This window comes from Chrysemys picta, chromosome 12 (assembly GCF_011386835.1).
Source record: "Chrysemys picta bellii isolate R12L10 chromosome 12, ASM1138683v2, whole genome shotgun sequence".
NCBI classification, from domain to species: domain Eukaryota; kingdom Metazoa; phylum Chordata; order Testudines; family Emydidae; genus Chrysemys; species Chrysemys picta.
In genome coordinates, this window is record NC_088802.1 from 13,528,813 (window position 1) to 13,541,903 (window position 13,091).

The following is a 13,091-nucleotide window of genomic DNA, read 5'->3' on the forward strand; positions in this document are numbered from 1 at the left end:
CCCTCATTGTATCCTGGCTCTGCACTGCTCCCCAGAAGCGTTCAGCAGGTCTGGCTCCTATGGGAGGGGGGAGAGGGGGCATGGCTCCACACTCTCGCCCACAGGCACTGCGCCCCCAGCTCCCATTGGCCACAGTTCCCGGCCAGTGGGAATGAGAAGCCAGTGCTCAGGGCAGGGGCAGTGCACAGAACCTCATGCTCCCCTGACACACACCTGGGAGCCGGACCTGCTGGCCCCATCTGGGGCACAGCGCAGTGCCAGGACAGGTAGGGCCTAGCCTGCCTTAGCCCTGCAGCACTGCTGACTGCACTTTTAACGGCCTGGTTGGCAGAGCTGACCAGAGCCGCCAGGGTCCCTTTTCAACCGGGTGTCCTGGTCGAAAACCAGACACCTGGCAACCCTAATGGGAAATGCCAGCCAGAAGGGATTTCCACTGCAGAGGAAACATTTTCCCTACCAACCCCTAAAAGAGTCGGAAAAGCTGAAGAATTGGCAGCTCTGTTCTGAGCATGGGTAATAGGCTTAGCCTCCCCATGCGCAGCCACCACCAGACGCCTGAGCTGTGGTGGTCCTGCCTGCGGTCCACCTCTTCCCCTCCTTGCTTCGCCCCTTCCCCGAGACTCCCACCTACGCGCTGCCTTGTGAGTCCCTCGTCTCTCGCCCACTCCACCTTCACACCCCCGGAGGTTCCCACTGCTCCCTGTGTCCCTCGTCGGGACACCTTGGGCAAGCGTCTTGTGCTGGTGCACAGGCCAGCTTGGGGTCAGGCAGGTGCTGGGTTCGATGCTCCTCCAGCCATGATGGAGAGGGGGGGATGGCTCGGGGCTCTGGTGGGTGAGGGGGGCTGGAAGGGGCAGGGCCTCAGGCAGAAGAGGTGGGGCCGGGGGGCTAGCCTCCCCAAAGGGGGGGTTTTACCCACGGCCCATGGGTATGACATGAGCTCCAGTGTTGACCGGAAAAGGGTGCATTGTTCTATGAGGGCAAGGCCTATCGGACCTGACAAACTCACTACTCCTCATGCATTGCTTTCATAGTATTTATCCACCACGGGTCATGGGCAGTCTCTAATAAAGGCTCAGGTCACACTGTTCCTCAGGATCATTGCAAGAAGTGTGGGCAGATGATCTTTAAGGAATACGCTTATATACCAGAAACTGTTTTAAAGTCTGAATCCAGGAAGAGTTGGCAAACCGGTTTTGTCAGATAAAGGTATATCCCGTGATCTTTCTCCCACAGTTCATAGGTAGATGAAGCATTGTAAGGAACACAATTGAAGTCCTGTTTGTATATAGCAGTGGTTCTCAACCAGGGGTGCACGTATCACTGGAGGTACACAGAGGTCTTTCAGGGGGTACCTCAACTCATCTAGATATTTGCCTCGCTTTGCAACAGGCTAAATAAAAAGCACTAGCAAAGTCAGGACAAACTAACATTTCATACAATGACTTGTTTATACCTTTACTGGTTAAACTCAGACTGTCTGAATCGCGATATACCTGGTGTTTGATATGTTGGTCTTATTGCTTTGTTGATAAACTCCTCTTCGTTTTCACTAACACTATATCTCAGTGCTGTGATGTTACATTGGCGCTGACCCTCAGTTGAATCAAACAAGCTGGTATTGTCCCTTTGGGGACAGCTCACCTGGGAATTTCTGAGTGTCCAGTGGAGAGGGGCTGGACACTGCACAAGGACATGTCAGAGGAGCTGGAGGACGAGGTTGCGCCTAGTGTGAACCTGCAAGGCAAAAGTAAGGACTGGCAGAGACCCGGGGAGTTTATCTGGGGAGCTAAAAGGCTGGGAGTGACAGGGGATGGACACCCAGTTCAGCAGAAGCACGTCTCCCTCACACTGAGGAAGGTGGGTAACAAGGAGACTCACAGTCTGGGGCATCCCAAGAAAATGTCAGAGTCAAAACCTGCAGTGTGTGGAGCTCAGGAATGGCGAAATAATACCTCCAAGGGGCTTAAAACACCAACACACCTCCAATGCTGGGGATTCTACATGCTCCCTTGGAAGCTATTCCAGAGCTCAAATACCCAGATGGTTAGAAAGTTTTCCTAATATCGAACCTAAATCTCCCTTGCTGCAGTTTAACACTTGTACTTCTCATCCTACCTTCAGTGGCAATGGAACACAACTGATCCCCAGTCTCTGTATAACAGCCCTTAGCGTGGCTGCAGACCATCACCAGTCTGCTTTTCTCAAGACTAAGACCCACTTCTTTTACCTTCCTTCACAGGTCGGGTTTTCTAAATCTTTGATCATTTTCTGTTGCTCTCCTGGGGACTCAATCCAATTTGTCTTTCCTAAAGTGTGGTGCCCAGAACTGGACACAGGACTCCAGCTGAGGCCTCCCCAGGGCTGAGCAGGCGGGACAACGACCTCCCGCAACTGACATACAACACTCACGTTAATACATCCCAGAATGATACCAGCCTTTTCCCCTGCTGCATCAATGGGTGACAGCCAGACAGCATCTGAGTCCATTAAAGACCATTCCCCCCCCCCTCCCCCCTATTATTCAAGAAAGGGACATTCGGAGTTTGAGAAACTATATTCTACTTCGTTCTTTTCAAAGCAAGAAATAAAAGCTAAATCCTCCGTCCCCACAAAATCCAACGCCCAGCTTGGCACGGTGCATTTCAGCCACAGCCCAGCAAATTACTGCTCCAGCCACACATACGCCCCAGGGAAGAGGAACAAGTTAAAGCTGGTAGAAAAGCGCTAACAATCCATGAGAGGCATTTGCCCTCCCTCCTCCTCTCAGCAATGGGGAGTCGCTGACCCCTCTCCACATCACTCCTCTTGGGGCATCATTGGTAGCCCTTTAGAGTTCAAGGATGACTTCACCCAGCACTTGTAGGACATTTCCTCTCTCTCTGGGACATGTGCAGTGAATTCACAGTTCTCAGCCTCAGCTCTCTGGATCACAAGAGCAAACAGTGCCCTTTCAAGGCCCTATCCACCTACCCCCACTCCCCCCGTCCTGACTATATCTCATATCTCTGCAGGGATCAGGCAGTAACTTCCTTCCCCATTTCAGTCTCTGACTCTCGGAGTGTGTATCCAGCACTTGTCCTCAAGTGTTTTTGCAGATAAATACTGATTATTTTAATTGTTCAAAGGACAAGAAAATCTTGTGACAAAAGCTAGGGAAATATGAAAAGAAAATCAGAAAGGACTATTTTGGCAAATGACCATTTGTCTTTTGAAGTCACCAGGAAATCTGAGCTACATCCTGTCAAACACGTGACAGAACAGCCTTCACCAAAAAGAGAAAAACCCACAAACCAGGGTGGGCTACAAACCACTTTCCCGTTCATGAAGTGAAACCCCAGAGAATCTTAAGACTCAAAATCTGGAGAACAATTTTACCCATTTCCTTCTGAGCAGGCTAAACCTGCTTTCCTCAGCACCGCCGCATTATTTGTCTGTGTTATTGATAAAAGTTTTAGCATCACTGTAATAAAAGAAAAAAGAAAAAAAGACAAACCTCACCAAAAATGTCCTATATGCAAATGATCTGGATCTGGCTGGAAAAACTCCAGATGCCACTTTACCAATAGTTGGAGGCTGGGGTTGAAGCTGATACTGTTCTTTGGGGTTCATTTGAATTCCCCCTTCAGGAATGTGATATTTTCTTCTCCAGCCCTCAGGGTCCTGACTGAGGATCAAAGAAGTCAAAGCCTGATTCCTAAGCATGGTGGGCAAAGGACACTGTGGTAAATGACACAGATGAAGGTGGAGGGGTAGAATGGGAAGAGGATAAATTCTCCACAGTTTGGGCAGAGGCTGCTCTGTCAGAGAAGATGTGTGAGGTTGATGGGGGCAGGAGGGAATTCCCCGGACTCACCCCGTCCCTCTCCAATAACACAGAAGGTAAAACACGACATTCTTTACTATCCCTGCTCCAGCTCTTTTAGAATCTATTGAATGCTGGTGTATAAGGGAGAAACAGCACCAAAAATTAAATGCTTTTCAGCATAACTGGAGCAGTAAGAGGATGTCTCATTCCCAGACAATCTCACTGCAAAGGGGGCACTTAGTGACTCTAACAATCACTTTGCTAATGTGGGGTTGAAATAAACTGCTAGGGTCAGTCTAGACTAGAAAAAGGGGAGGAGGAATACAGGAGATGCCCTAGATAATCCCAACCACTTTTCCTGCCGTAGACAGATGCTCGGAGGCTGATATTATCACTCCCCATTTATTCCCTCTCTGTAAGGCACAGATTTGTCTCAGGTCACCCTGCAAGCTCCTGGCAGAGTTGGGAACAGAGCTTAGGTCTCCTGAGTCCCAGGCCAGTGCTCTATCCACTAGGCAGTGCTGCTTCCCTCTCAGAGGCTGATGCTGTGTAGCAGAGGTGGGAAATCCAGGCTTCCAAGAAAAGGCCCTGTGGGAATCAGCCCCTCTCAGTGGTGCTGTCTGAAGGCATAGGGGGCAGAGGAGGAGAGAGATGAGGCAGCACATCTCTACCCTAGTGCTCTCCTTCACCTCTTATCCCATGATCCCCAAACACTCAATACCCCAGTACCCAGCTCCCCCTGATTCCCAGATCCACCAGCCCCCACCATTCCTTCCCATAACCCATCACCCTGGTCCCTTAACCTCTGATCTCCCAGAACCCAGCACCCTGGGGGATTTGGGGAGGGGAGGAGTTACCAGCTCCCAGGGACACTCCAGTTAAGTGCGGGAGCACAGCACAGGGGTTGGTGGAAGATGGGGGGTGGGGACAGGTGTCTAGAGTGAAGGTGGGGCATGGACCAAGTGTTCTTCTCCTCATGTCCATGGCAGGGGGATCCTGGCTGGGAGGGGAAGGGAGAGGGGGGAACTTCAGCCAGGCAGGGAGAGCATCTCGAGGATTTTGTCCCTCTTCCTTCCCCCGCCTGTGTCCCATCAGCTCAGCAGCCAGGGCTGCAGCAGAGGGGAGGGGCTGATGGGGGCTTCTCCTCCTCTGCCTGGGGTTTGCTGAGACCAGGCAGAGCCAGAGGATCACTGACCAGCTGATGCTCGGCTGCTGTTGGATCCTCACCCCAGTGATGGGCAGCTGGGTCCTTGGGAGCCAAATGCCCCTGATGTGTGTGGGAATGAGGAAATGGGTTTGTCACCATGGCCAGTTCTAGTCAAGGCCCTGAGAGAATTTCCCTGCTGTGCGGAGGAGTCTCCGATGTCCAACATGGTGTTAGCTCCAATTGGAGCATTTTCCACACTGAGAACATCTCAGAGATTCCTTCCATGTGCGGATTTGCGGATGCCTGATACTCCAGGAGCACCAAATGAAGCTTCCCCCGTGTTCAAGGTCTCTTTATCATTTAAATCACTGAAATGTGAAGTCAAATTGAATCTTCTCCTGCAGTCAAGATATTTGTAGGGTCTCTCACCCTTGTGAATTCTCTGATGTTTGGTAAGCGCTGAGCTCTTAATGAAGCTCTTCCCACACTCAAGGCGTTTATATGGTCTCTCCCCTGTGTGCACTCTCTGGTGTATAATAAGTTGTGACTTCTGAATGAAGCCTTTCCCACAGTCCAAGAATTTATGGGGTCTCTCTCCTGTGTGGGTTTTCTGATGTGAATTAAGGGTTGATAGCAAACTGAAACTTTTCCCACACTCCAGACATTTATAGGGTCTTTCCACTGTGTAGATTCTCCCATGTTTCGTAAGGGATGAACTTTCCATAAAGCTTTTCCCACACTCAAGGCATCCATAGGGTCTCTCTCCTGTCTGGTTTCTCAGATGTGTAATAAGTGGTGAGTTCTGACTAAAGCTTTTCCCACACTCAAGGCATTTGTAAGGTCTCTCTCCAGTGTGGGTTCGCTGATGAATTATAAGGTTTGCACTGAAACGGAATCTTTTCCCACAGTCAAGGCATTTGTAGAGTTTCTCTTCACTGTGACTTGTCTGCTGGACTGTGGTTTCCTTGGGATCCTTGCATCCTCCGCCACGTTGAATGGATTCATCCAGTTTCTTCCTAGGATAGTTTCCCAGATGCATCTCTGATCTGTGTCCATCCCCCCAGGCATTTCCCTGTTCCAAGCACTGGGAAAAATTCCCTTCAGCTCTTCTCAAAACCATCTCCTGCAATTCCACTTTCCCAGGAACTTCCTCCTGATGATTCTCCTCCTTGTTCTCACTCACTGTCCTATCACCTGCTGGGGGAGAGAGCATCCAGACAGGAGTCACTGCCTGTGCCGGGGAGAAAGGACAGAAAGGGGAATAGCAAAGAGGGAAAACACAACACAGTAACTATTGGGGAGATGGAGACACTGGATTCTGCCTCCACATCCCACCCAAACACTCCCAGGGAAGTAAAGTCAGGGAGGAAATTCCCACAGCTAACAGGATGGGTGGGAAGCCGTGACTGATATTTGCCTTGATAATATGACACCTGCTGACTGCAGCCCTCACCTGGGTGAGATGAGGTAAATTGAGGGCTCTCTCTCTCACAGCACATTTTGGGAGTCCCAGCTTTTTCCTTCATTCACCAGATGGTTCTGTCTCAGTTTCCCTGACTCCTCACCTGTGCAGGTACCTCTTGGGCTCTCTCTTTCCTTGGCAGCCTGGAGATCTGGGACCCACGGCTCTTCCCCTCATTCCAGCCGGGCGATCAGGTCAGGTTTGGGAATGGGGAATCCTGTGAAGAGGGGGGTAATCAGGCAAGGTGAAGGTGCATGGAGATGTGCTCTTGGAGACTTGCTGACACACACAGCTCGGGTGTTAAACTCCTGCCTCTATCCAAGGCTGCTGCACCGAGAACCCTTCCCATGGGTGGAGCTAGTCCCAAGACAGTAGATTAACGCTGTGTGAAGGAGAAATAATACAGGCAGGGCAATACCCTGCTTCTGACCCTTTGAAAGCTGGAGAGATGGGGATGAATTAGCATGTCCATTAGGTTTCTGACTCTAGATAGTGGGTTCAGACTCCTGCATTGGGAGTCTGGTCAGTTTTCCCAGCCCTGCCCAGGATTTTTTTTTTTCCTTTTTCAAAACTGGGGAATGTCCCCCTCTTCAGAAAATCAGGTCCCAGGTTGAACGTGTACCAGCAGGTTTATCACATTCTGTCCCCCACCACACACGCACACACCATGCAGCTCCCTGAAAATCCCCTACCTGAGCTGACTCCATCATAGACATTTCTCTTCCCTGTCTCCTGGAAGACGGGATCATCTGGAGCGAAATGTGGATGTGATTCCTCAGCCTGTCAGGGCGAGAGGGGCGATGGGGGAGGTTACAGAAGGGGCTTGAGTCCATGTCACACCCCGATTCCCTCCAGGCTCTTGCCCTGCAGACAGACGCTCTGGACTCTGCCACGCTGGGAAAACCCTCAATCATTTTATCACAACATAGACCCGGCCCCTCCCACCAGGGATGAACCCACGGGGAGCACTTTTAAACCCTCCCAGCGACACAGTCCTGTAGCTAATGAATTTCGTTGATTGTTCATTTATTGTGTGATATTATGATTAGTTAATATGTTATGTCACATATAATCATTGTATGTTAAATAAATGTTAAACTGTAGGATTATAAAAGTATAAGTGATTTGTAGTTAGACGGGATAGATATGCATTAGGTATCTTAGAGTACGTCTATACTACTCACCGGATTGGCGGGTAGTGTTCGATGTATCGGGGATCGATTTATCGCGTCTCGTCTGGACGCGATAAGTCGATCCGCTACTCGATGCCCGTACTCCACCTCGACAGGAGGAGTAAGCGGAGTCGACGGGGGAGCCGCAGCAGTCAACTCGCCGCCGTGAGGACGGCCAGGTAAGTCGAACTAAGATTCTCCGACTTCAGCTACGCAAATAGCATAGCTGAAGTTGTGTATCTTAGTTCGACCCCCCCTGCTAGTGTAGCCCAGGCCTAAGTAAGTAGGAGTGAAATGCAAGGCCTACAGGCTGAGGCCTGTAAGCTTTTGCCTTAACCATATTACAGCTTGGAGCTAAGAAATGATGACACAAGTAAGTCCCCGAAGAATGACCTGATGCCACAAGATTATGGGCAAAGATGTACCAGGGGGTAATAGTGTGAAAAAATTAGCCGGAAGATAAATTTTAAATCACAAAAATGCTGTAATGGCACATGTGTTTCAACATGTGTCTTAACCACAGGATGTAAGTTATGCATCAGTGCTAATGAGAATAAAGAGACCCTACCTGACCAATGGAAATTGGGGTCCCTTGTGTTTCTGGGGGACTGCAGAGCAATAAGAACAAAGGGGGTTGACACTTTCAGGAACATGCGCAGAATGTAGGTGTGGTCAGAATCACATTAAAAAAAGAGGGTGCCCAGATTAGGAGAATTGAGTTTTCCGTGGGAAACCCCAGCAGGAACCATCCCTCTACTGATGATCAATCCAGGAGAGACCCAACAGATCCTAACACTATCTAGGACAGGGGTCTTAAACACGCGGCCCGGGGGCTGCATGCGGCCCATGGGGTTATTTTCTGCAGCCTGCGAGCTCCTCGCGGCCCCCCCGCCCTCCTCCAGCATTTACCTAGAGTGGCTCCGGCCCAATGCACACCGGGGGCAGGGCAGGCTCCCTGCCTGCCCTGCCCCGCGCCGCTCCGGGAAGCCGACAGAACCTGGGGTGGGGGGGTGCAGGGGTGTGTGTGGCTGTTGCTTCAGGCACCACCCCCAGCAGCTCCCATTGGCTGGGAACGGGGAACTGCGGCCAATGGGAGCTGCTGGAGGCGGTGCCTGAAGCAACAGCCACACACACCCCTGCACCCCTCCTTCCCCAGATTCCGTCGGCTTCCCAGAGCGGCACGGGGGCAGGGCGGGCAGGCAGGCAGGGAGCCTGCCCTGCCCCCGGTGCGCGTTGGGCCGGAGCCCACCCCCCCGAACCCCTCCTGCAGCTGAACCTCCTGCCGCACCCAACACCCCTCCTGTACCCCGACCCCCTGTCCTGAACCCCCTGCTGCACCCCGCACTCCAACCCCCTGCCACGAGCCCCCTGCTGCACCCTGCACCCCTCCTGCACCCCAACCCACTGCCCTGAGCTCCCTGCTGCACCCGACCCCCTGCTGCATCCCGCACCCCTCCTGCACCCCAACCCACTTCCCTGAGCTCCCCGCTGCACCCCTCCTGCACCCTGACCCCCTGCCCTGAGCCCTCTGCTGCACCTCAACCCTCTGCCCTGAACCCCCTGCTGCACCCCGACCCCCTGCCCTGAGTCCTTTGCTGCACTTCGACCCCCTGCTGCACCCCTCCTGCACCCCACACCCCAACTCCCTGCCCTGAGCCCCCGCCACACCCCACACACCCCCGGCACCCCCTGGGGGCAGGGAGGGGGCAGAGTTGGGGTGGGGATTTCAGGGAAGGGGTTGGAATGGGGGCAGGGAAGGGGTGGGAAGAGGCAGGGCAGGGGTGGGGCCTCATGGAAGGGGTGGAGTGGGGGCGGGACCAAGGGCGGCGGGGGGAGGTGTCAGTAAATGCGGCCCTCGGGCCAATGTACTAGTCCTCATGTGGCCCTCATGGTCATTTGAGTTTGAGACCCCGATCTAGGAGGATGTGAGTATAACTATGTTTCTAACTCGTGCATAGGTCTTCATAGCAGTGGTATATGCTTGGGTAATCATAACTTTCACAAAAGTTGTGAAACAGACTAGACCTTGTACTTGTGAATGTCTGTGTGGTCACTGCCCTTGGTCTTTACATGTTCCTAAAGACCGTAAATCTGAAGCAAGTACCAGAGGTGACTTTTACTCCATTAAGCATGAAACTGTAGCCACCAGAGCCAAACCCTCGGTGGTGTGATCCCACATTACTAAATTCACTTTCAATAAAATAAAAGGCTTCAGTCTCTAAGACAAATGCTAGAAAAGTGCAGAATCAAAGGAGCCACTGTGGGGGATCCCCCCTGACATTGGCCCCAAGGGCAGCACGTCCTCCCAGCAGCGCGGGGACTCAGCCAGGGTAGAAACTGGCTTTTCCTCTGTCAGCTCCTCTCCTTGTTCCAGGAGAGTCAGTCTGTCCCGGGTGATGCACAGAATGGATCCCGGCAGGGCTGGGAGCTGGGAGCTGGGAACCTCCCTCCTCACTTCTTGCTCCTGCTGCTCCTTTCACACTCTCCCCTCCCCTTCCTGTCTCTGTCCCTCTCACCATCCCTGGGAGAACTGGGAACTGTCCCATTCCCATGGGCGTTTGCTCTCCAGGGTGAGCCTGGCTGTGTCACTGAGGGCAGCAGCTCTGGGACCCGCAGACCCACGGGGAGCCCCTCCCCGTCTGGTACAAACTCACCAGCAGGTCCCTGAAAGGGGCCCTTTGTGCAGAGTCACTTTCCTGCCCAGCCCCAGCCCTTGCCCCCAGTCACCTGGAAGCTCAGGTTCAAGAGCTGATGTCGGCAGAACCCCAGGGGACTAGTTCCAGGACTGTCAAAAGTGCCCACTGGGCTGGGCACAGAGGGGGATTAATGAGGGTCTGTCCCTAGCACAGACCCCACTGGGGGAGTGAACAGTAGCTGCTCAGGCTGGGATCCCAGACCACAATGCAGGAGGCAGCATTAACTGACCCAGGGAGCTCAATTAACCCCACAGGGCTCACTCCCACCGCCCCCCCCCCCCAATTCTGAGGCACTGCCTGGTAACAGAACTGTATTGGGGTGTCTTAAACCAGAACTGAACACACCAACTGCCACTGAACCAAACCAAACCCCAATTCCACTCCTTGTGGCTCACCGTGACTCTGGTTGGACACCGAATCCTGCTCTGAAATCAGACCAGCCCCTGTTCAGTCCTGTCAATCCAGGAGTCAGACTCCCCAAGTGATGAGATTGTCTTTGGACACGAATATGAAATTGGGAGCTGGGGGGGGGGGGGGGTGGAGGTGTTCTGGGTGGACATTTGCCTTGTAAATTCTCAGCCCTTCAGGGGAAGTCTCCTGCCTGCCCCCAATCCCTAGGGTGACCACTTTTCAAAAGGCAAAAGCGGGACACATGCAGAAGCCCCACCTGCTCCATGGCCCCACCTCCTGGCCAGGCCAGAAGCTGGAGCCGGGCTATGGCATGGTAAGAGCTGCCCAGGGAGCCTGGGCCACTGCCGGGAGCCCTGGACCCTCCACCTGCCCTGGGCAAGGGTGCCCGAGAGCAGCCACTGGCCCATGTGCCCACCCCCCCCAGGGCACACCACCCAGGGCAGGTGGAGGGTCTGGGGTTCCCCATTTCAGACTGGGTGGCTCTTATTGTGGCCCTGATCTAGCTTCTGGCCCAGCCAATGGGGGGTGGGAGGCAGAGAGGAGGAACAGGGGGCAGGGCCTTGTGGCCAAGCGGGGCTAAGGCCCATCTCAGCCCCACCCACAGGGAACAGGCTGGTGCTGCCCCAGAACCTCGGGCAGGCACAGAGCCCTGGCACAGGGAATCCGGGACAAATGGTGTCTCAAAGTCATTCAGCCCAGGACTGGGACTTGAACTCTGCATTTTGGGACTGTCCTGCCCAATTCGGTCACCCTGCCCACCCACCATTGCTGGTTTGGCCATTTGTAGGGGAACAAATCCCCGCTGGCTGCTGGGCAGCCCTCTCACCCTCCCTTACCCCATGGGGATGGGAAGTGGCCATTGTATCTTTCCCCACCCCTCCGCCTTCTCCCTGCCCCTTGGCTCTCCCTTCCCCAGCCGGGTCTCCTCTTGCTCCCCGCCCCTTGCTGCCCCCATGCACATCCCCGGCCCCCAGAGAGATCCATTGCCTCCCTGCAGCAACTGCTGCCGCAGGGTCCTAGTGCTCCCCCCATCTCGACTGCTAGGGCAGACTGTGAGCCTGCCCTTCCCCCTCAGACCCTTCCCTTTTCCGGCAGGACCCTCCAGCAGCACAGGGACCCCCCCCCACCCGCAGTCACCGCTCTTGCCCCATCCCTCACCCCCAGTGAGGCTACAGTCAGGGGCAATAGCAGCGGAGGAGGCGCACGCAGCACCCCCCCGGCACCCACCACGGGGGAGGCGAGGGAGATTCCTGGACCTGAGAGGGGCCCTAGGAGCACATGCAGTGACAGTGGTGGGGGTGAGTGTGCTGCTGGGGGGGCAGGAAAGGGGGGCTCCTCCCCCAGAGCTTGCTGCTGCCGACAGGGAAAGGGCTGGGGGGAGTCCTCCTCACTGGCCCCTGTCCCGGAGCAGCCTGCCTGCCCCCCAAACTCATCCCCAGCCCTGCCCCACCCAGAGTCCACACCCCCAGTCAAAGCTTTCACCCCCCCACCACACCCTCAACCCAAGCCCTGAGCCCCTCCAGCACCCCAAACACCTTATCCCCAGTCCCATCCAGAGCCCTCATCCCCCCACACCCTGACCCTCTGCCCCAGCCCTGAGCCCCCTCCAACACCACAAACCCCTCATCCCCATCCCCAGCCAGAGCCCTCACCCCCACACTCCTACTCTCGCCCTGAGCCCCTCCCACACCCCAACCCCTCATCCCCAGCCAGAGCCCTCATCCCCCTGCACCCTAACTGTCTGCCCCAACCCTGAGCCCCCTCCTGCATCATGAACCCCTCATCCCCAGGCCCACCCCACAGCCCTCACCCCACCCCTCTGCCATAGTCCTGAGCCCCCTCCCACACCCCAAACCTCTCATCCCCAGCCCCACCCCAAACCCAGCCCCACCCCTGCAGCCCCTCCCTCCACAACCCCTCCCATCCCCAAACTCCCTCCCAGAGCCAGCATCCTGCACCCCAGACCTCCTGCCCCACCCAAACTCCCTCCCAGAGCCTTGGGCAGGTGGGGGGCGGAGTTTTGGGGGGACAGAGTTTGGGCAGGGGTGAGTTCTGGGCACCACCAAAATTTCTACACACCTGCCACCCATGCTCCAAGCGGGGCCCTGGGGAGCAGCAGGAAGGGCCCTGCTGGAGATTCCCCTCTCCCGGCTGCAGCCAGGGCTCCTAGCACCAGCCGCCGGGGCTCGGGGATCTCGCCAGGAGCCTGGGAGCTAGAATCACCGCTGCGGCTGTGAGTCACTTCCTGCTGCCGGGACTGACCGCAGCGATCCTCCCACCCCGCTCCTCCTGGTCCTAGTGATATCCTACACACTGCGCTTCGCCTCTCTGTGTCTGGCTTCTTTGGGCTTGTCTACAATGGCCCTTTACAGCACTGCAACTTTCTCACTCAGGG

At 54.8% G+C, this 13,091-nt stretch overlaps 2 protein-coding genes across 3 annotated transcripts in view; both read right to left on the reverse strand.

Annotated features, from left to right (window-relative positions):
• Nucleotides 1-13,091, reverse strand: part of LOC101950089 (zinc finger protein 420-like) — a 124,606-nt gene that overhangs the window by 40,626 nt on the left and 70,889 nt on the right. The window lies entirely within an intron of this gene.
• On the reverse strand, nucleotides 2,607-12,939 carry LOC112060878 (zinc finger protein 239-like). Of its 2 annotated transcripts, XM_065565081.1 has the most exons (4): nucleotides 12,776-12,939; nucleotides 7,110-7,197; nucleotides 6,521-6,634; nucleotides 2,607-6,152 (listed from the first exon to the last, which is right to left on the reverse strand). In XM_065565081.1, exon 4 carries the CDS (start codon nucleotides 6,073-6,075, stop codon nucleotides 5,224-5,226), a length of 852 nt encoding a protein of 283 aa, XP_065421153.1. In that variant the 5' UTR covers nucleotides 6,076-6,152; nucleotides 6,521-6,634; nucleotides 7,110-7,197; nucleotides 12,776-12,939; the 3' UTR covers nucleotides 2,607-5,223. The 2 variants fall into 2 exon arrangements, with proteins under 2 accessions (XP_065421153.1, XP_042702404.2); XM_042846470.2 differs by lacking the exons at nucleotides 6,521-6,634; nucleotides 7,110-7,197; nucleotides 12,776-12,939 and having other exon boundaries at nucleotides 2,607-6,280.